General features: G+C 40.4%; 1 protein-coding gene across 1 annotated transcript; it reads right to left on the bottom strand.

The window, feature by feature from the left end:
* Positions 1 to 371: 371 nt before the first annotated feature.
* ccser1 (coiled-coil serine-rich protein 1) lies at positions 372 to 24,012 on the bottom strand (the record flags this gene model as incomplete). The annotated part of the gene is made up of 5 exons (XM_071546440.1): positions 23,880 to 24,012; positions 16,590 to 17,607; positions 15,265 to 15,688; positions 11,126 to 11,310; positions 372 to 510 (listed from the first exon to the last, which is right to left on the bottom strand). Coding segments are annotated over exons 2-5 (1,741 nt in total), but the record flags the coding sequence as incomplete, so codon positions are not given.
* Positions 24,013 to 24,304: the final 292 nt, after the last annotated feature.

Below are 24,304 nucleotides of genomic sequence, written 5' to 3'. Positions count from 1 at the left end.
AAAAGGGGTAAAAAGTAACAGGCCATGAATTTGTCCCATTTGCTTGATGTGCTGAATTCTGCACTTAATCTATACTGTATAACTGCAGTAGTAAGGATAAAGTAACAGGTATTTTCACAGTGTCCTACCACTATAATATGTTTGGTCGCCTGAGAAGTCTTTTGCATGTATTCTACGTTCAGTATCACATGTATTACGATGATGACTTAGTACTCAGGTAGACAGTAAGGTGCAGAAAATTTACTTGTTTTGTTCACTTGCACCTTAGAATTATAATGAAGTGTGAGAAAGTGAGCTGGTGTGTCTTCTGTGTCTTTATATAGCCTGCTGTATGCTTCACCTCTGCACCTGTCATAAAGACTCATGTGTACCAGAGACGCAGATCTCATGCAGTGAAGGGAAGAAGGGGAGGAAGTTACCATGCCGATGTCGCTGATCGTCTGAGAGGTCCAGGTCTAACATCAGGTCGTCTTCATCCAGCTCTGAGGAACCCAGGTTGTTCAGAACGTCCTGAGGAGAAAAACCAAAAACGTTTTACGACTTAAAAATATCGCTTTGATACGACGTTACTATGATTGATTATGAAATAATTTTCATAAAACTCCAGGTTTTATTATTATCCAGGTTGTTCAGTACTACCTAAGGGGGAAAACCCAAAACATTTTACTACTTTAGAATATGGCTTTAATAAGTCATTACGATAGCTAATTTTAAAATCATTTTCATTAAACTCTCAGTAATCCAGGTTGTTCAGCACATCCTGAGGAGGAACACCGAAAAACAATTTATTACTTAGAATATGTCTTTGACATGACATTGTTGTTACTAATTATTAAATAATCTTCATTGCACTGATTAATCCAAGTCGCTCATCGCACATCCAGGAAGAGATCTGCAAACCAGGAAAGGCATAAACATGAGCAACAATAATGGATGTTATTTTTATTAGGACATGGGGTTCTTAAACTTTTTCTGCCTGCTCTTAATGAGATATTTAGTCCCTCATCATGGCATCCAAGCTCATGAAAACATATTGCTACTCTTGTTATGTTGGGATCATTAGGTTCAGTTTGGGAAAAGCAATGAATGTGCCAAATGAGGCTGTAGTTTTATGTAACATCTGTTAGCATTCCCTGTGCTTCACAAGCAAAAAATAGCAGCTAAACAAACCAGAGAAACTTCTTTTGCAAATCTATTTACTCTCAATGACCCAGCGTTAACAGCCCACTATGTAGCATCACAGATTTCAAACATTTTTTCAAGATCCAAACTTTCAAATCATTTTCTCATTATCTAAACTTGATTTTGTAGGCTGTTATAGGTATAGGTTAATATATCATTTCTTTATCTTTTTCTTTAACAACCTGAATAACTTTTGATATCTTGTCTAAAGAAAACTTTCCTGACACAAAACCCATGTTTAACCCCCATGACTTTTACAAGGCACTGCTGTACTAAAACATTCAGTTTCTCCTTTGAGGATATCATTCAAAATGCAGTACGTCATTAGCATGTGGAAGAAGAAAACAAAATTACAACATAAGAACTTCTAAAAGTCTACATAAGTAAAAAAAAAAAAGACAAAATACTACTCTGGTAAAAGTCTGGTACTCTGCCATCCATTCAAAATTCTACTTAGGTAAACATACTGAGATATTTGAAATTAAAGTAAACATTACATATCCAACATGATGTCCTCAGTGCAAGGAACCTTTTAATCTTCAGTGTTTTAACCTCAATGGATTAAGCTGAAGCTGTCATTTCTACAAGTGGCACTTACAGGTACTGCCTCTGAAAGATGGCTGGCTTACAGTCAAAAATTACATTGTTTTTATGAACACATATTTTTATGGAGCTCATATTTTTATGGGGAAACCTTTTTTCTTAAAAGGTAGATTAAATTAAAGTGAATTAAGAGAAAGGTTTTGCTGTAAAATATATTGGAGTCAAAGCGTTAAGTTAGTTAATGAAAATATTAAAGTACCTCAAAACCGTAATTAAGTTTGGTGCTTTGAGTAAGTTCTAGGTTAGGACACACCCCAGTCTTTAGTTTCTTCTGTATTTCTGTCTATTAGCTAAAGGGAGTTGTCCACATTACTATCTGCGTTGTAACCCAGCCAAGCAACTAATTCAGTTGATCCCAAGGGCTTTCAAATTGCTGTCCCAACATGTAATATGTAGGTGTTTTTTCTCTCTCTGTGATTCATTCATTGCAGCTAATGCAAAAGGCTTAGACTAGAGTCAGAGTGTGATCACATACATCCAAAGTAATGGCAACATCTTGTGTACTAGATAGAGCCTGTTTTCATCTCAGAGTGCCAAGTTCTCAGTAGTCAACTATATTAGAGTAAATATAGTAGAGACCTACAGTATATAGGGCCAGGGGGATTCATTCAACCAAGTTAAAACTAGGTCACAGCAGCCACAAAGGGTTAAAAAAAAAACATAGAAACACAGGATTGTTGATTGAGTCTTCTGGAGCCATATGCATGCCCCTGCTGGCCTAGGATCAAATGGATTGAAATATGTCCAAAAAAAAAGAGGTGTGTGCAGTGGGGGTATTTTCACTCATAAAGGACCTTTAAATTAAAGTTAAAAAAATATACTCAGAGACTGTATAGTAATGATGTTTCACCCAAAACCTGAGGTAATCAAGTAATAACGTCCTATAAATCCATGCTTTATGAACCTCCCTCCAGCTTGGGTGGCCCTGAGTCATCAACACAGTATCCCCACTCGCTGCACTCGTGTTTAGCTTAGATCTGCTCAAGCCCTGATCTATCAACTGAGCCATAGCCACAGGACTGTAGTGAGTCATACCTCACCACTTAATACCCACCACCAAATCTTCACTTTAAAGCTTTCGTGGACATGTGGGCATTATTTACCTCCGATTTATAAACCACTGCCTGGTGAACATTGATGAATTTTAGTAAATACTCCCGTGTTGTTAGTGTTACTTTGAGGTTATAATGATGCAGTAGGATGACCCTCCTTTGGGTTTAGATGAGTTTCAAAAGGCAATGCTGCCATCTGATGGTAGCCAGAGGGAAATCAACTGCCCAAGTCTGATGATGCTTAAAGAAGAAAATGTGGCGTACCAGTTGATTGAAACACTCCTACATATTCTAACATTAGAAAATGTAACTGAAAAAAGACCACTGAACAATCTATTAATTACATAGACAGTAGTTTTTCTTACAAGGGAGAGAGCTGTGGCAATATAGGAGTATATTAAAACAAATACAACAGCAATAATAAACAGAAGAGTGCAGAATCAGCAATAGAATTAAAATCAATCAATTGAATCCTTACTGAATTTATCTGCGAACAAAAATTTACCAGCAATTTACCAGGTGCAAAACCGCACAGTGTGGCTGAGCCTTTATGAGACCACCTGGTGCCAATTGCTTGTCCACCAACCTTGCCCTTTTCCTTTGGTTGAACATTTTCTCTTGATCACACACACAAATCCTGGGGAGGTCAGGAGCGCCAACTGCCCACACTGGCTACCTTTGGAACCTGCTGTCACCACCAGCATCAAGACTTTTCCTACTTCTCAAGACTGATAACTGCAACAGACAGAATTACTTGACTCTGGACACAAAATGAAAGACTTTACCGATGCCAAATAGTATTTTCAAATAATTCTTTGCATTTGTTTTAGACTGTGTACCATTTGGGTGGAGTATAACACATAGGACAGAATAAGGTGCAGCAGAAAGTGTAGACAAACCATTGTATTTTAAAGTCTTTTTGGCCTTTTCTATCTCACATGATACCAAGTGATATTTTCAGAGTAGCTTTATTCTTATAGAACAACTATGTGCACTAAAAAATGAAAATGTTCAATCTTCAACATTTCTTCGAGCCAAACAAATTTTATCTGACATACTCATGGAGTGTATGGAGATGGATCAGAAAATCCAATAACCAGCTCTGTTGAGCTCTCATCGCTGTTGTTTAGACATAAACAGCCTCACAGCCTGACTCTGTATTGATCTCCTCACATCTGAGTACAAGAGCCTCAATGCTTAGTGTCATGTCTGACTAGTCAACCATACCTTTCATCTCCATCTCTTTCTCTGTGTTGTGTGTGTGTGAAAGAGAGGGAGAAAGAGAGAGAGAGAAAAATAATATCCCCAAACAGCTAAATCAGTGTTCCCCAAAGCCATATCTTTTACGATATCTTCCACAGGAAGCCATGGTGTTCTGTATATGAACATCTAATATTGTATTATCGTGTATGGGATGCCCAATGTAGTAAACATCACCAAAAGACTATAATGCTTGTCACCATAGAGCAGTTGAACACAAGACCTCATTTTAGGCATTAAAGCTAATAGCTAAAAGGTATTGGAAAAGAAATGAAGACCCATACCGTGCGATACTAGCACACACCAAGACTTCATTTGAAGCTAAATTACCCATTTTAATGTGCCCCTCAAGCCACAGAAATGTGTTAATACGATTTTATAACCCAGAGATGTCACCTTTTTACCTCAGATGTGTGATTTGAGTGAGTATAATCTTTGAGTTAATAGAGATAATATCAGATTCGGGTCTCGTTAAAAGATGGCTCCATTTCTTAACTGCCAGGTGGAATGACATCCAAAACAGGGATAAGAGGAAGCAAGGGATTCTTTCCCTCCATTAAAAGCCACTGGGTTCTGTGCATACTCTATGGAAATGACATATACAGTCAATGAAAATTACATTTATGCTGTGCTTTAGGGGTTGTAAATGCATTAAGATCAAGGGAGAGAGATTTAGCTTTGCAGAGCAGCCAGGTATTATGGCTTCAAGCAATCGAAAGTATGCAGACTTACAATTGACTTTCATTCTTTATGGGACGATACTTCAGAGCCAATTGCCTTTACAATATGCTTGAGGGGAAAAAAGATTGAATGTCCAGTCAAATCTGAAATGATTTCATTCATTAAAAGCAACCTGTATGTAAAGAAACTGATTTTCACTCATTTTGACTGATTTACAGCAACTGACTTGTTTTTGAAACTGTGTATCTCAACTATCATTTTTTAAGTGTGAAGGTATTGAATGATGACTCAAATTGGAGTCAAAGCAAACATCCTTTTCCTATGTGACAAGCATTATCAGTACTAACTAAACCTGGGCATCTCTGTCATTGAGAAACTAAGAAAGAGACAAATCCAAAATCCCACTGTGCTTTATAGTAGTAGCGCTCAACTGAGTTTGCACTCCAGAAGAATTCTAGAAGAACAAGCACTTATTCTGTACAGTCCCACTGTGCATTTGGGGTGATATCGACTCAACCTACTTAATCATCAGTTCACACAAAATGACTAGAGCGGTTGCATGTCTCTAACCTCTGTGATAAATATTGACTACTAAATGTAAATTTAAGTAATATGTTTACCAGCTGCTGGATGGAACACTACAAATTATTGGATTAAAATATAAATAGAGATTACCAGTTAACAGTTAAATTTGGGGAATTTAATTTTCACAGGCTAGCTAGCTGACTAACTGACCCACTCCACTTGGACTTTGAGGCTTATAGTGCTTTCTCACTGTGTACTCCTCTACCTGAAACCCCAATAATGAGTGTGAACCATTTTATAGTCTATGGTCTGAACTAAAAAAAAAAAAACAAGAACAGAATGTGTTGAATGCTAAGGAGCTAACTAGCCGGTTCACCTCCCTCAAGCAAAAGATAACCAGGAACACAATGGATGTCACAGAAAAAAGGTATGTAACAGGAAGGTATGGATTATCAGATGAAAGTTGCAAATCTCTGCAAACAATAAACTGATTAATGAACTACAAGTGTAGTGAAGCAGAGCATTACAGTCTGCGATGGAATTAAAAAAACAACGAAAACTAACAAAGATGTTAGGCGGAAAGTCTTTGAGATCTTTGGCCAAATTGCTCCGGATGATAAGACCAAACTTGCATTTCCCGTTGACACTAAATCGGGTTAGCCGCGCCAGAGATGATAGGAGCACACGTACAGTAATTATACAAATCACCATGCGCACTTTCAAGCAGAAAATTTGGTGGGCCTCCCTGAATGCGGCGGTCATGAAAGAGCAAATTTGACTTTCTCATTGACACTGTGCATCAGGTTAACCGCCCCAGAGATGATAGGAGCTCACATACAGTAATTATACAATTCACCATGTGCACATTCAGGCAGAAAATTTGGAGGGCCTCCCTAAATGCTGCGGTCATGAAAGAGAAAAAGTTACGCCTTGTAGAGGATCTGACTATCCTGAGAAGACAGTGCTGGACAATACTCTGGCCACTAGTCGACAAAGCTCACATGACATGCATGAGCCAGATGCAATTATTGATGGAAAAACAGTTACTTTGGGTGAGGTTAAAGAAACATTCTACAGTAACTGGTTGCACATATTTCTTAAGAAAATTTTCTGTTTGTTTACTTAAATTACCAGAGTTAGGAATCACCTTCACTTTGAGTAGTGGATGGATGGAAACAGAGATTTCTTATGTGATCTTTATGGGGCAACGCGGTGGCTCAGTGGCTAGCACTGTCACCTCACAACAAGAAGGTCCAGGGTTTGTACAGTGTTAGCCCTGTGATCGACTAGTCACCTGCTCACAGTGTTTCCCTGCCTTCCACCCAATGCATGCTGGGACATGTTCCAGCCCCCTGCGACCCTGAATAGATACTGCTCAATAAAGAACAGACATGATTTATAAAAACAGATCTTTACCACACTATGACGATGTTTGATAGCATCCAGATACAGAGTGAAGTGTATCGTCCTGACTGACTGACCGGAATATGGCACTTGCAAACCAGGAGGCCATGCCGACTGTGCTGAGGTAAAGTTACACCGAAATCTCAGTGTGAGTCGCTTGGTAATCATAAATGACCTCGAGGATCAATCTACTGAATGCAGGCTTGCAGGCTGACAGGTTGGTAAGGGCAACCACTTAGTAGTCTCAGTGTTGCTGATTCAGTCGCCAATAGCAGTACTCAATACTGCCAAAGTGCTGCTCAGAAAGGATATAACCTCCATCACCTTAATGTTCGAGCCTCATTTAGGCAAAGGTATTGAAAAACAGTTAGCTAAACTTTAGTTAAAACACTGATACAAAAATGGGTATACAAAAATCAGTCTGCAATAATCCACACTATTCCAGATAAAAAACAGGATAATATAGGTAGAGTATGAACAAGAGGCACTTAAGCTGCACAATGTCCTGCCATAATCACCATCATATATCAAACATAACCAGTTATGCTAATGAAGTCATTAATTACCCCAATTAATGCATTAATTAGCAAATATTTCTATGTGAACCTGCTTGTATTCACATAACACATGGGTGGTATTAATATGAAGTCAGTATCTTAAAGCATTGAGGAGTTATAGTAGTTTCAAGAAAATCGGTTTTTCCTCATTCATATGCAAATTGATGCAGCAAGGGGCTCCAAAATCTAATCAGATCATCTGCTCTATAGGGTGAACCTGTGGTGTAGGTATGAAGTACAGAATAATAAAGCTCTTCACTTAAACTGTTTATTTTACAGCTTTTGTAGCTCATCTTGTTGGTGCCAATAATCCTGGACCGCTCTGTATCTGTCAAGCGATTAGTAAGAACAAACATCCTTTTCTTCATCAACCACTTCTGTCAGTGCTCTGCTGCCTGGCCAGTTGGCATTAAGACACTTAGCGTAGAAAGATGCTGATTTCATGTATGTATGATAATTACAACTGCCTTTTATGATATATTTGAGCAAAGAGAGTACTCATAACCCATATGAATACTTCCAACCATCCTAATCATTTTCCTTTTTAATACCCAACTATCTGGTTGTAGTTATCACTGTGGATCTTGCCTGGGGAAGACAACAAATCCTTATCTATTATATGATTAATGCAGGCGTCATGTACAATATCTAGGCTTTACAAGGCAGCAATCAGACACTGGAGAATATGAAAACATGAGGCGCGCTGCTTCAGACACTGTCGAGCAAGAAAGCTACCAAGAAACTGTTGATATCCACCCTTTTCAGTAACAAAAGCGCGTGCTAAGAGTTATTCAGCTTGTCTGTGGGATAAGAGACAGAGAATTTCTTACAAAATGTCTCTGAGTTATGACAAACATCCATTTTTTTCATCAACTGGAATTGAATGTAATCACTGTCAGCCTGCCACAATCTCATCACAGCTGTCACTGAGAATCCTCTGAAAGAGAAATACTGAATCTGCTGGTAAGATAAGTAGCTTGCAGCTTCCCCAGGCTACATAGAAAATTACAATAACAATCACAGAGAGATCACCAAACAACTCAAGCAAACACAAATTCCCTTCGCCTGCAGCATACCTCTGTGAATTAAACAAACTAGTCACGTTCGTCACTGCAAACCAAATCTTCATTTGCTGTATGATAATTACACCGAGTCTGTGGTTTAATTAGACAATAACAATCAAACAGAATTCATCAAGCATACTTTTTTGTACGGTTCTCGTCAAGCTGTTATGTACTTTAGTCTTTCTCTGATTCACCCTTCACAGGTGATGAGCCCCACAAGCCTCCTTAACACAAACAAACACATCAGAGACACAAACAACACCTATATGCACACACGATGAACCATAAAACAACATTTTCTCTCTCTCACTCTCCCTCTCTTACACCCTCAATCGTTTTAGTTATTTATTTATTTAGGCGTAATGCTTTGCTGACTGGCAAATGAAACGACACACATACAAACAGACACATTATGAATACATGGAACGTAAATATTGTAAAGATACACACATACATAGGCACAGTGCAAACACTCAAGAGTCTCACTCCAGATTTTCTCATTAACTAGAAGTGCCTTCTGCTATCTGACAAACTTCCATGAGACAAAAAAGAGCAAGGAGAAGTGAGGGTGGATAATTTAATACGCACTCCCACACTCCTGCCTTCTCTCCATGACTTGGGCCCCTGAAGGGACCTTCATAGGCCCAGAGAGGGAAACAGAGAGATTACTCCATGCTTGGTGAAGTGTAAATGCCAAGGAGGCGATGCAGTCTGTGTACATAGCAATGTATGTACGCCTGCCTTTTTGAATCTCTTAGTATAAGCCTACGCTCCCTGGTAAAGTAAATGGGAACTACTTTCACAGCCAATAAACTAACTTTCAACCCACGGAGCTTTACTCCTTGGGCGTGCTGCAGGAAAGCCAATCCAAACAGAATGGAAGGATACCCACTGTGGATATAGCTACAGCATGCATCGACAAAGACTGGTGGGATGTTTGGTAGGCAGCCTAAGCCAACAAATAGGATAATAATGCTGAAATCCTACAGATGATTGAGGAAGTTTTTCAAAGTACTTTATCCATTCACACTCAAGCTGAACTTAATTTTAAGGCTTTGCATTAAGTAGCTTCAGATGTAAGAAACCAGACTTTTCCTGTATTCCAACTTCATGTGTATACACATATTCTTTATCTGAAGATTCTCAGACTTAATGTGAGCGACTATATGTCTATACTGAGCAATACACTGACACTTGAGATGCCATTTTGTCATGGCAATGTCATCACTATTAAGTGTCAAAGTTAATATAAACTATAAATTTCAACGAAAAAAGGCAGAAATGTCTCCAAAGGAGAGAACAACAACTCCAACCCTTCCCAACATCTTTCTTGTTAAATCTGAATGACTCACATAGTGAAAGTATAGCAATTTAAATCAATATTCACTCTTTAGCCTGCACACCTCCATAGGAGTGTGTTACTTCTGTTCATATTATAGTTCTCGCCAGCTGGCTCAACTTCTGACATTAGGAGGATCCACAATTACCACCAGCATTCAGGCTTTTGTACCAGCTCTCAATGCTGATAATTGGAATCAGGTCAAATTTTTATTTTTCAATGTATAACTTTTGGCACAGAATGAAATCATGTTAACAAGGTGTATTTACCTTAAATGCATGTACTGTATGATGGCAGTATGATGAGAGGAGCCAATATTGGAATAAAATAGAAGAAAAAATAAAAAATTTAGTTTTAAGGAACTGGATCATTAAGAAGGACGTGTTAAGGAACTGACACTGATAAAATCGTATCAATTCCTAATCCTAATCCTGAGCTATTTCATGTACATGACCCAGGACTCCAATCCATACAGCAGCATAGAAACAACCACTGAGCTGTATAGTGACAGGCCCAGTGAATGATTTCATAAACACAAACATAATAGGAAAGACACATATAGACATACACACATAACACAAGGACACACAAATAAAAAGATAGTATAGAAATATAACAACAAACACAAAGACACGCACACACACACACACACTAAGAAGCATACAGTACATACAGACACATACATGCGCAAGAGTACTGAAGATGCTGGTTAAGCCATTAATCCACATATTCTAGGGCAGCGATGTTATCCCACTGTGAAGATATACTGTAATACAGCAGAGGAAGCGCCACGGACTAAGCTATTTAGTCACCCTGGTTGTGTGTGCGTGTGTGTGTGTGTGTGTGTGTGTGTGTGTGTGTGTGTAAAAACCTACCTAGCTTCCCTGCTGAGTAGAACGGTGCCAGCTACTGCGCCAAGCCTATTAGCTAATTATGCATTCTCTGAACACCTCAATTAGAATGTAAACTATATTATACACACTGTGCTGTACATTTCATGCAAACACAATTAATCTCTGCTAAACATGATGTCTTTATGAGAGGAGGTTTGATGAGTAATACCACTGTGAAATAAAGCGTAGTAATGGCTTCAATTTCTAAGGCTAAGGATGAACGTAAACATAATGTTATCGAGGCCCTCTGTGCTCACTGACACTATGGTGGATGATAGTTTGGATGAAAACACAAAAACATTGTCTGTGATTGACAGGCAGAGGAACTGATTCACAGGCTGCTCATTCACTCATAATGTATTTTTTTTTTTTTTAAATCATTCAATAAGACACATACAGATAAACATACAAATGTCTTTCAAGGCTTGTAACTTCATGCACACACACATTAAACTGTGATATACATACATATACTTTTACCCATTTACCCGCCAAGTTTGCATATTTCACCCATAAACACACACACACACACACACACACAAACACACACAGGTTTGAGACCTACCAGACTTCCCAGTTTGGATGATGAAGAGTTGTTCCTGTGTTTCAGCAGACCGCAGCCCTCGATGCCCGGGGCATCTCTGGGGTTTCCATGGATACGAGGACCACCCGCCCCCTCGGACGAGGAGCGCAGACGCCTTTCCATCCGCATCACTTCATGGTAGGGGCTGACACTGCTACACAGAGAGGCTGCAGGAGAGGGTTAGGGTGAGAGAGAGAGAGAGAGAGCGAGAGAGAGAGAGAGAGAGAAAGAAAGAAAGAAAGAAAGAAAGAAAGAATGAAAGTCAAATTAGTTATTCCACTAGCATATCTTTTCCTTCAAGTTATTATTTTTAAATATATTTCCATTTCCAAAGAGAGAATTTAAGTATATATTTAAGTATATATATAATATTTTTGTGTAAAACTTGCTCAAGGAGCAGCTCTTTACTCTGAGAACACATATATTCAGGTTCTGAATCACATAGGCCTAGTTAGAAAACATACTTATCTGCTGCCTAGCAATTACAGGAGCTTAGTGAAAATTTCTTATCTTCCCTGCATGAAGCCCTTCAGTCAGGTTGCTAATGGTCAATTAAAATTTACACTTGTTTTGGTAACAGCCACCTTTTGTTTGAGTGCCTACGCAAGATAGCTGTGTAGCAATAAAATTGAATAGAAAATGAATGGAAAGAGATTTCAGTGACAATACTTCTCAGCCAGGCACGCTGAGGGCAGAACAGAGCAGATTGCTGTAATTGCAAATGGACAAAGGGAGCTCTATTTTGCCCTACTATTAATAGATAGACTTGAAAACAGACAGAGAATACCACATCCTCTCATGAAGAGAGAAGCAGGGACTGTAAAAAAAATTGATAAAAAAAACAACGAAAAAAAACACTAGGATCATGCCAGCTACTTTCTTTCTGTCTCTGTCTCTGTCTCCATCTCTGTCTCTCTCTCTCACACACACACACACACACACACACACACACACACACACAACAGTGGGAAAAAAAATCCCTGCTCTTCTGAACTCACACACTGTAATAAAAAAGAGCGAGGATATCTGCAGTTTTGGTTCTTACCCTTAGCAGATCAAGAAGAAGCCCTGCGACTTCAACCACGATTAAAGGCTTGTCTCCTTATGTCTCCACCCATGTTACTCAGGGCTTTGAAACTGTTTTCAACCGGAAAGGAAAACGAGACCCATACTATCACCCTTGTTATGTGGGGACCCACCAGCCACAGGCCTGTGTCCAATACCTTAATAAATGTAGCTTTATTGTTTTGCTGTTGCTGTAATATAATAAAAAATAGAACATTTTGTTGTTGTGGGTTCAACAGGCAAGCTCACCCCGTTAGAGGTTGAAAAACTATTTTGCCACAACTTCACCCACTGAAAAGGTGCATGGCATGAACAGGCAACACTGTCCATAACAAATATTTATTAATAAAAACAATGTGTTTCGGCACGTGGCCTTCGTCGGAGTTTGCAAACCCTGTACAAACCCTGCTGAAGGCCACTTCTGAAACACGTTGGTTTTACTAATAAATATTTGTTCTCAGTACTGCAAGTGTGTGTATGTGTGTGTGTGTACAACAGCTTATAGGCCACTGAAACAAGCCTAAATGATTCTATGCACATAAAATACTACAATTAAGCCCACTTCAAAATGCACAACAGCTCTGAACACTTTGAGCTGATCGCTGTAGTTCCTGTTCAGATAGAACAGTTCCAGTTCCAGTTCCAGTTCCAGTCACAGTTCTTTCAGAGTTACTAATATGAAAGAGAAAGACAACAGCGTATCCAATTGAGTATGCCGTAACTCAAAACTTTTTTACTAGTAGGATTGGCGCTTTATTAGTGGAATGTGACTAGGGCTGTACATTTATAGCTGAAATGATAATCACAATAATTTTGTTAGATCCTGTGATCATGATTGTTAGTCTTTGAAGAACAAAATGATTTCACTGCATTTTTGGCGTCTCTTATGAACACACTGACAATTTTCAACTAGAAGCAGACGTTCTAACTGAAATGAAATTTCAGTATTGCCAAGTTGCAATTATTAATTGTGGAAACTAAAATTATGATGTACAATTATACATGATTAATTGTGCAACCGTAGATGTGCCAACACTCTTCACGAGTCACTCTTCATGAGTTTGAATGATCCATTTCTCTTCCTACACGGCACTGAACTCAACCAGACGAGTCTCACTGATGCATGCACAGAACTGGATAACAAATGATATTTACACCTGTCAGACGGGCAGGTACCTGTCCAAGAAAATACACTGAAAAAGGTGTTCAAAAATGTAGTGTTCCGTGAAGGTTTGGCAGGTTAACTGGAGTCAAACATTTGCAGGAAAACATAGCCACGGGCTACACATTTATCTAGAAAGAACTTTTTGTTACCTGAGAAGCCTTGGCTAAAGAACCTCCTGTGCAATATGTTACAGCTGCTGAAGAGGAAGTGAGCGTGACAGTAACCAATCATCTGTGTTTGAAGGCTAAATCTGGGGTATGACACGCAGTTTAGCTACTGTCACCCCACTACTGGCATTGATTTATTGGTCTGAAGGCATTTTTTCTAATTGATTGTCAGAGCTATTGCTAAAAGGACTGCCATTATGTGACAGCTACACAAGTTTCAAATCTATTTTGAAGCTGTAGAATTTGTTGTTTTTATATTTGTATTGATTGGGAACAGGCTCAAATTCTATCTGTACTTTGAGTAACCTAAGAATTTGAAAGTTTATTTTCAGTCAGGAAGTCCTAACTTATCGTCATCTAGTGGTTTTCAGTCATCAAGTCCTTTATCACTAACTGTGGCCTAGAGTGGCAGTTTTTTACTCTCAACATTGATGTTTGATATAGTCAGTATAACTTCATCACAATAGTTTCGACTTGATGCTCTGTGACAACCAAACTTCCCTTCGGTAGAATATCTATCAATATTTCCTCTGTCCCTGTTTGACTGTTAAATGTCAGAACAGAATGCCCCTTGCTAGTCTATCCAAGTAAGTTATCAAGCAAGTGAGCAAGGGAGTAAGTAAGTAACTAAATCTAAAAAACATATCTACATCTAAGTAAGCAAGCAAAGAGAGAGAATATATCATACTAGCAAGTGACAGGCTACATGTAAGCCTAACTGCAGCTGCCCTCATATACTGTATCTTCACTGCACAGTAAGCTGTCAATATTGTTGCTACCTTTGAGCCGACCTACGTCTATTTGGTCAGTGATTTAAGTGGCCTGTCACCATCAATAATGGCACTCTGATTAGTAAATGTCCTACTCAGTGTAGAATTATATGGTGCCCAATGAGAGATAGTGTATAATAAGAAATAAGCAGCGTGGGCATACTCTAAACGAAATATATCAAAGTGGAATCTGTAGTGATATGTGTTTGTGCTGAGAGAAAGAGATTCATTCATTCACTTTCTTTACCAGCTTATTCCTCTGCAGGATCACAGGGGGCTGAAGCCTATCCCAGCATACATTGGGCAAAAAAACGGGAAAACACCCTGGGCAGGGCTAACACAGACAGACACAAACCCACATTCATACCTATGAGCAATTTAGGGTCTCCAATCCGCTTGACTTGTATGTCTTTAAAACCAGAGCACCGTGTGGAAATCCATGCAAATCAAGGGAGAACATGCAAACTCCACACAGAAAGAGCCAGAGAGTATCAAACCCAGGTCCTTCTTGCTGTAAGGTGACAGCGCTAGTCACTAAGTCACCATGCCGCCCATAGAGAAAGAGACATTGATTATCTCCTGTAGAAAGATCAAGTTCAATTCTATTCTTTCCTACTATGTTTTAATACGCTATATTCAATCCTGTTCTGATCTCTTCACATCTGGTAGTTCCTAATCACATCGCATAAGGGATGTAAAGGAGTTAATTGCATGCACGTTCCTTGGCAAAGTTCTGCGTGTTTCATGAGTTAATCTCTGTATTATGAGTATGTGTACTTGTTTGTTGTTTACCTATATGTGGCTTCTTTTGGTATGAGGACCAGTTTTGTATCTACCTGTGTGTATGTGGGGTGTGTCTGTCTGTGTGCGTGTGTGTTTGTGTCTGCTTTCTTAAAAGGTACCAACCTGGGTCTGTGTGTGTGTGTGTGTGTGTGTGTGTGCTGTCATGCTTACCTGCATGTGGTTTCCTCAGGTGTGAGGACCTGGGCTCGTGGCGGCCGCAGCAGCTCCCTCTTCCTCCTTCCTGAACGGAGAGTGTGTTCCTCGCCCTCCTGTCCGACTGCTCTGGGTTGGAGTGACACCCCTCGCTGCGCACCACACACGCCTCGCTCTCACTAGTCGTCTCTGTCTGGTAACCGGTCTTCCTCTCCTCCACCGATTCCTTCCTCTCCTCCGCTGACACCTCATCCCGCGCTTCCTTTCTCTCCTCTTCCCTCTCCTTCCTCTCTTCCGGTGATTGTTGCAGCGGGGGAAGGCAGGGCACAGCTGTCTCGGGCTCTGAGAGGGAAATGGCGGTTTCGTAGTCTGTGTTGTTGGCTGTGCTGGTCTCGGGGAGTAAGGGTTTGTCGGCACTGGACTGGGCTGGAGTGAAGAACACCTGGGGAGAAGACATTTTGTGGAATATGTTTAAAAACAGGAAATGCATCACAGGCATTTCAAAATGAAACAATCAAATGAAACCACAACTGCCAACTGTGTGGAGAAAGGGAGAGGTTCCCAGTAAGGCAAAATGTTAGAAATGTAAAGGGGAGGAGTTCCCAAGGCAAAATATTAGGAATATAAAGGTTAGCATAGTCATATTGATGAACACATGCGCACAAACATGCATTTCTCTCGCTTTCTTTCTCTCATATTTTAACTTTCTGATGAGTGCCCAGAATTGAACTGCCCCTCGGGGATAAATAAAGTTTACTGAATTGAATTGAATATTTTTATTCATATATTTTTATTATTATTTCTTCAACAGCCTAAGAATTCTTTTTATCTTTGACACTGTTAGCTTGATAAAATAGTTTTCATTTTGCACTGGAAGTAGTTCCCCGCCCCTTCGTTCAAATAAAATAATTTCCTGTTGATCAATGAGGAACGCTGCACAGGCTTCAAACATGTTCACTGGAGGTACGCATTGGAGAAAATGCACCCTGCATTTTCTGACGTTTTAACATGAAATAGAGGAGACTGCCTTGGACTTTTTCTTCTTATTTTTTCCTCTAAAAAGAAATTCCTGTTTGTATGTTTACCAAACACAAAGACTTACTATAAAAAAAACATAATACGCATTTCAAATGTTATATTACTGTAAAATGTATGTTTAGCATAAATATCATACTGTAGGCCTATGATTACAAGGAACATTTCAACATGCCTCTAAAACAGAGTACTACATCCCTTAACAAGATCATAACACACTTGATTTCAAAGCACTTTAGAGGAATCCAAAAGACACTGTAAGAATAAAGGTAGGATAAGAATAAAGGTGTAAGAATAAAAGAGTTGACCTGGGAGGTAGAGACAGCCACGCTGAAGATCTCTGGAGCAGGTGGAGGGTTAGGGGGAGCTGGTTCAGTAGCCTGCCCAGGGACAGAGGTAGGTCCTGGGGCTACACCCGATCCGGGGCTGGGGGCTGGCAGGGCATCCACCTCTGATACAGAATCCTCTGTGATGGGGATAAACTCCGAAGGGGTGATGGCTGTGGTTCGGTCCTCTGATATCATAGGGGACTGGAGTGAACTCTCACCCCCCGCGCCGAGCAGCTCCCCGGGCCACGACCCCGGGGTGAGCTCCCCTGCGCCTGGAGTGACGGTGGTGGAGGTCGGGGGTTCCAGATTCACCTCCGGAGGTCGGTGATGATCAGAGGTCCGGGAGAAGCGGTGGTGAGCCGAGAAAGATTTGGGCAGCAGCTGCTTCTTCTGGCGTGTCGACCGTTTGTTGTTATTACTCCCGCCGCTGTAGTCATCAAGGAAACCGGAGTCGTCGCCCTCATTGGTCCCCGAGCTGCTGATGCAGTTGATGAACACATTTCGATTGGCCGTGGAGGAGGAAGAGGAAGCCTTCTCAAAATCCTCGGTCTGAGAGCGTGTGATTTTCTTTTGCCTGTGGCTGCCAAACCCAAACGAGTGGCGAGTCTTGGAGCGCCTGCCACCATCGCTGAACCCTGTCGATGACGACGACGTTACCGTCTGTTGGTTATTCCCGTTAGCGTCCGTGGCCTGTGTCAGTGGAGGTGTGAGGTTTAGGTTAATAGGCTGGACACGTGGCTCGCTGTTCCGTTTAGCAGTGAAACTGAGCGACGGAGTGCGAAATAGGCTCCGGCGTTTCCCGGTGCTGCCGGAGCTGGAGTTGGTGCTGGAGGGAGAGGAGGTGTGGACGCCATTTCCCACGCCGCCTGAAGATGGAGAGGAGGGGAGAGAGTCCTGCCGCTTACTGCTGCTGCGGCGGAAGATGGGCAGGCGAGAGACAAGTGTGGAACGGCGTGAACCTGATTCACCCATCTAGCAGCTGAAGCAGTGGGGCACTCTGAGGGAAAAAATAAACAGATGACATACATCAAAATATGCAAAATTCACATTAAAAATATAGCCAGATGACAACCTGGCAAAAAAAATCAATTTTTTTTTGCCAGGTTGTCATCTGGGTTTTGATTTTAGGGTATCTGTTAATTGTGACATTGACAACTTCTTACATGTAAAATGTTATTACGTGTGACAGTTAAGAAATCTCAAACTAAGATCAGGATCTCACTTCCCATGGTGAATGCATTCAAATTTGCTACTGCTGCATCACTCCCTTGCAGATGCATTGTGCTGCAACAAGGGTGTCACATGTGCTGGATTATTCCTATTTAGGCATGGCGTTTTGTGATGAAAATGTTTCATCAGTGCCTGCGAAAAGGTAGCCAAAATTCAACTGCTTCAGATTTTGAAAATGAAAAAAATATATCAATGACAATATTTTCCACAGGTAAAAAGTGTTTGTATCTGGTCTACACATGAATAAAGATCATAAAGATAATGTTTTCACAATGATGCGAAAGGCCCCAGAATGAGACTAAATTTCTCATTCATTCAAGCTCTTGACCCTACATTTTAGGAATCCCTGGCATAGCCCACTGATGAAGAAACATCACCATTACATTTTAAATTTCTACTAAGGTGAGACAACATGATCTGTGTCAAACAATCTCCTAATCAAAAGGAAAAATGCAGTGGGACACACAGAGCTGATGCCACAGACGTACTGTAGATAGGACGTTCAAGATCAGGGTAAATCTGATGTTGAGAATGTCTGTGCTGCATGTGATTACTCTAGGTATGAGACATAGAGGCTTGACATCGCTTTAACATGCCACATTCCACCGCAGTTAACATTCATCTGACAACTAAATCCTCAAGAGATAGGAGACTGGCCCAGAGAGAGAGAGAGAGAGAGAGACAGAGAAACAGAGAGGGACACAGAGCGTTAGAGGGCCGTAAGTGCTGATTCTGATCTCCTAACCTGTGCTTGTGTACTAAGGTTAGCACAGTTGTAGTTAAAGTCACCTGGCGGGTGGCTTCAACGTGTTTGACACAATAAATATGTATTTTGAGGCCCAAAAATGAAGGAGGAGATTATTGAAATGGATCATTCCCATTGATTTACTAAACCAAAACATGCTTAATTGGAAATGCTATTTAACAGCCAGAGGGACCGCATCCTAACTTCTCACCCAAAGAAAGCCATGGCAAAACAGGCAGAGAGAGAAAATGAGAGAGGGGCCTATGCCATTTGAGAATTACTTATGCTTTAAAGGATGAGATTAAAATAAATTATAGGTTGCAAATTATAACTCTAATAATAACATCAATATTATTTTATCACTGAAACTGAAACCTCAAGTCGGACCAAGAGGAGTCATGTCATACCCATACTGACAAAACTCTTCATTTCCTGGCCTCTGGCTCATCTACAATGGGGATATCACAGTCTGTTCTATCACCTGCACAGTCTATTGCTTTGAGAGCAGTGCTGCAGGTGGGGGAGTATGGTTGCATCTCAGGTATTCTTAACACACTTTATTTACATAAGTGATTTTAATGCATCAGGAAGTGGAGAAAGCTGCACCCTTTAAGTTTTTGCAATCTAAAAATGAAGGCACCTCTTAGTAAATACGGAAGACCAAAGAGCAGACCAAAGTTCCACATGTAGAGTCAGTAAGTCAAGGGAGACATCCATTACGGTGAACACTAGGGCTGGGCAATAATTCAATATTATCATTAATCATCTTTCAGTGGAATCATATCATGATGACATGACAATATTGTGATATCGTGATACACAATTCTGTTGGCTAAACTGATGATAACAAGCATAGTATATTTAAAAACTGACAAACTGAGGTAGAAAAAATTTTAAGGAATATTATTTGAAAGTTTTGTCACACCTACCATACCATGCAGTTCAATGCGATGAACATCAATTTGATTATTTAACATGTGATTCTGCATATGTAAGCCACATCCTGTTATATACTGTATATATATCGATATCGAAAAAAATCTTTACATACTGATATCAACCATATAGCCCAGCCCTCGTGAACACTGAAATTTTCATTGTATTGTGTCTTTTGCATCATTACAGCAGCTGTCCTTCTGTGAGCCATTGAAGTGTTTTGTATCCACTGTGTGTGTATTAAGCTTTGAATAACAGCCATTATTGCAGTGGCTTACTAATGTGTGTCACCGCCTTGAAAGTAAATTTGAGTTCAAGTTCTAAGCAAACCTGCTGTGGTTCCTATGATGTGGTTCCTATGGTACTAGCGACAGAGAAAACCAATTACCTCTACAGTAATGACTAAGTAAACAGTGAATTGATACAAGCATATGACAAAAAGCTGTCACACTTTGCTCTGTCCTGGATGTCTTCTAGCTGTCTGTGCCAGTCATTAGCCAAACCAAAGTTTAACCTATTGAACCATTCAATGAGTTTTCAAACCAACACACCTCAATCTGCTGACCAGGCCACAGTACTAAATGTATTGAACTTAGACTTGCCAGATTAAGAAGAGGTAAACAAGTAATTAGACAGAGATTAAAACAGATTAAGAACACCTCTATTCTTTACTTGACAAGAGACCAATGAGCAGCAACAGAGAAACACTTCCTTTTATGCCATGGCCTCTAGCTGTCAAGCCTAGTGAGCAGTAAAGTGCAGGAGGCGTACAGGCTCACATGGGTTCCACTGACCAACCGTTATGTGACATACAATTGTATTTCATGTAGATTATTGGCCACGGCTATATCACTGAAACACAATGATCTGGCCAGCAAAAATACAGCATCAATGAGTGGTAAAGTACAGGCCACCTCACATGAGGTCAGCTGGGGCACTGACTTACCAAACAGCTTAATGAGTTCCTAAACAAGGGTAGTACAGCACTGACGCAGGCGGCTACTTCCCCACTGCTCTGTCACTGCAGTGTTGACAAGTGTTACGAGTGCTACCTGTGTTGCAGAGGCAAAGTAAAAGTCACCTCACCTCACTTCCACTTCTCTTTGCTCTGTGCTCCAGTTAGCGATGGTGCTGCTGTATTGAATAGCAAAGTGCAGAGCCAACACAATTTGATTTTGCTGTGAGTACGCCTGGCTTCCATTTTGATGTAGGCTTGGGCATACACTGGAATAAATTAAACCCATTCAAGGTGGACGAGGCCATATGCAATAAGGCTTTGTAGATACTTGCAGGTTTCTGGGTGTTTCATTTTATGAATGTTTCAGTAGTTTTGCAAATCGCAAATGTCCACATTCATAACGTGCCAAAACCATAGAATGGTTATTATAGGAATGTTCCTAATATTGACAGTGCAACAACAGAAATGCTGATGGGGCATGAACTGAAAAGTGGCTATAGAGGCTTTGCAGTTACATCAGAAATGTCCTAACAAGTTTTAGCCTGATAAGCACGTAATGTTAATGTTTTTAAGATTACTTTTTGGGCATTTTTGGCTTCATTGGCATTATTGGAGAGAGAGGGGGAGGACATGTGACAAAAGTCCCAAGCTGGATTTGAACCCAGGACATTGGGTTTACATGGTTGGCACCTTAGACTGAGCCACCAGGAAGTTCAGGAATACAATCGGCTATTCTCAGCCATTGCTGCCAAGAACTGTGGACTTCCAATATGGCTTCACCTAAAAGCCCTCTATTGGCATCCATTTTTCCTTACTTCTTTGTGAAATGAAAACTTCATAGACCTGTTTCCGAAAATGTAGTAAAACGGTTTCATAGTGCAACTTAATAAACTAAACCAATGGATTAATTTATTGTCAAGTTTTGAATTTTTTCATGCAGTGTGCAGGAGTCTTCTACAGGACAATCTCTGTGTGTGCCAAGAGCTAAAACCCCTAAATGGTTTACAAGCAGTTTCCGAAACCAAGTCCTTGGTCACTGATTGTGAAACACTGTCACAGTTCTCAAAATGGAGACATGACATTTTTAAGGATATGAAAACATTTTCAAAACATCACAGATGGCTAGTGATGGCTTGTATGAACAAGCATACTACAGTTTCCATTTGGAAAATTAAAACCAATCTGTTATGTCGTTTTCAATTCCATGCTCATGACTACACTATATGCCAAATAAATAGTCTACACTTTCTAGTGTTCTCCATCAGATTAGCTAGAAGTCTTTTATTCCTGTGCTGCTGTGTGGTTTGTGATGACCTATCAACCCAGCCTGCAGCCTGAGCCCACACTAGTTATATAATAACTGAGAAGGCTACTGTATGGGTCCGCCTTCCCATTTCTGTGCAATTTTACATTCACAAGTAATTCTACCAGTTTGAAAACAAAAGAATGAAAGGTGTGTATGGGGTGTGACTGCCTGGGCGTTTCCTATGTGACAGGTTCTACATGTGATACTTTTGACAACAATAAGCTTTCATTACATGCATGGACTCACGCCACAGAAATATTGGGCTACACTGTACTGCTGTACTTACAGTAGTACTACGGACACCAATGGAATGCCTAGCCTATGCATCATCTCATTTATACAAGCTTTCACAGTTTCCTGGTGACTAGCATGGCATCCTGAGATTGTCTTAAACATATGTAGTGGAGTAGCTCTACCCAAGACCCTGTAAGCCTAAATATCTGCTTTAGCCAGGGTGGCATTTGCTTTCCTACATGGAGTTAGCTCCATGTGTAATCAACTTGCGTTGATATCAAATCCATTCCATAAAATGGGTCAAATCCAATGGGCTACAGGTTATGGACAGCTCCATCATAAACCAGATACATTCTTTCTTTCACAAAGCAGGCGCTGTACCCAAACGATGCTGGTGGGTCCACAGTGTAAAAATGTGTGTTAAATATAAATAGTGGGCTCCTTCTACATGGAATGACCATGAAGGCAAAAATATTTTCAATCATGTCAGGCATAAGATAACTGCAAAACTCTTCCATACAGGCAAAGGCATGTGGTCAAAACAATCAACTGTCCTACCTTTTCAACCAGAGGCCAAAATGAGAAATTTAGTCTCTCACCTTCGGCCTGGCCGCCCAAGGCTGATGAAAACATTGGCACTCTTATCACATGACAACCCAGCATAGGCCCATCTCTTGTTTTGGGACAACTCAAGGATTAAGAAACTGGCATCTAAAAACCCTCAGCCAATTTAAACTACACATGTTGTAATATGAATCTCAAATTGACATGGACATGGACAGGTGGAAATGTGTTAACAGGGAAAGCATTATGCTACATTAATTATCAGATGAACAAAAATAATAAACATACAATAAATACAACCAACAATACAGCGATACAACTTCACAGTGCATCACACAGACAATTCTGAGATGGCAAAGCCTCACTAAACTCTACAAATACTGCTAGCATCATATCAGCAACACAATGCTTACTAGATGGATCACAATATTGCTAGTGGCCTATACATTCAATCTTCTGTTCAGGGTAGTCTACAGGTAGTAGCATGCAAAGATGTAAAGGAGAGTAAACACATTTAAACTCAGTTTATCCAGATTTAAGAATAGAGTTTATCCACCTTTATAGGCTGACATAAATATTCAGGTTTTAAATTCATTGTAGCGTATACATCATAGTAAATAGTGTCAAACTGATGTAGGTTATATGAGATAGGGTCTTTTAAGAAAAAATACATTAACACCTTAGTGAAAATATATATTTTACTTCTAATGGTGGTTAGGGTTAGGGTGATATACCTGACTGGAGGTTAGGCTATAGTTTACCCACATTCATACGTCCCACTACATCACAGCATAACATCAAATCACTATGATTGTAGTGATTGGGCCCTACTGTACTACTGTAGGCGTGATACAGTGTTACTACTACAGTCACATCGTTGTAGTAACAACCGTTTAATAGGCCTAATGCTGCTTTGTATTCGCTCCACGAACAAGCTAGCTACTAATCAGATTAAAACACGTTATAGTTTGCTTCAGATGTGAACGCATGTATTCCTAACCGGTGGCAGCCTAGCTGGAGACCAACTGTCAAAACGAAACGTCAACAACGCTTAACAAGCCTGCCGACCTTAAATCCAGCCTAGCAGTGCAATTCGGTAATACTGAATCGTGGAGAGATTTAGGGATTTAACAATTTGGCTTTATAGGACAACCGCTACAATAAAATACCAGTAAAATGTATCGCCGTCTCTTTCTTAAGCTGCAAAGGTCACCGGTGTTCAGAGGAAATAGCACGGGCACCGGCGGCAGTTCAGCTGGGCTGGCTAGCAGCGAAGACACACACACACAAGCCTACCTTCAACGGAATTCCAGTGTCTTTAACCAGGCCGCTCCGCACAAAAAAGAGCTGGATATCTTCGCTTTATGGTCATACGAATTATTATAGCCAAATATGAGGATATCTGGAATTTGCAAGGGTATTCAAATCGCCTAGGAATAGCACCTTGTGTTGCACTGACGCCAATATTACACCTCAGTGACGTGGAATGTCTTTTCCTCCTTCGTCTCTTCCGTGTTGCACAGCAAACAGGCCGCGAGCGCACCGTGCACAGCGTGACGTCTCTCCTCCTCTCCTCCCTCCCATCCCTTGACAACCAAGCATCCTTTAGCAGGTGGATGGACGGCCAGTCCCTCCTATGATATTTCTCTCCGGCAACTATCATTGGAAAATATTGCTTGCTTGGCATGACCGCAGATGTGGTTATCCTGCAGTGCGTGGCA

Source organism: Centroberyx affinis, unplaced genomic scaffold (assembly GCF_046629955.1).
Source record: "Centroberyx affinis isolate AG114_WGS23_722 - 3 ecotype Tasmania unplaced genomic scaffold, CSIRO-AGI_Caff_v1 ptg005270l_1, whole genome shotgun sequence".
NCBI classification, from domain to species: Eukaryota; Metazoa; Chordata; class Actinopteri; order Beryciformes; family Berycidae; genus Centroberyx; species Centroberyx affinis.
This window is presented reverse-complemented; position numbering and strand designations above follow the sequence as displayed.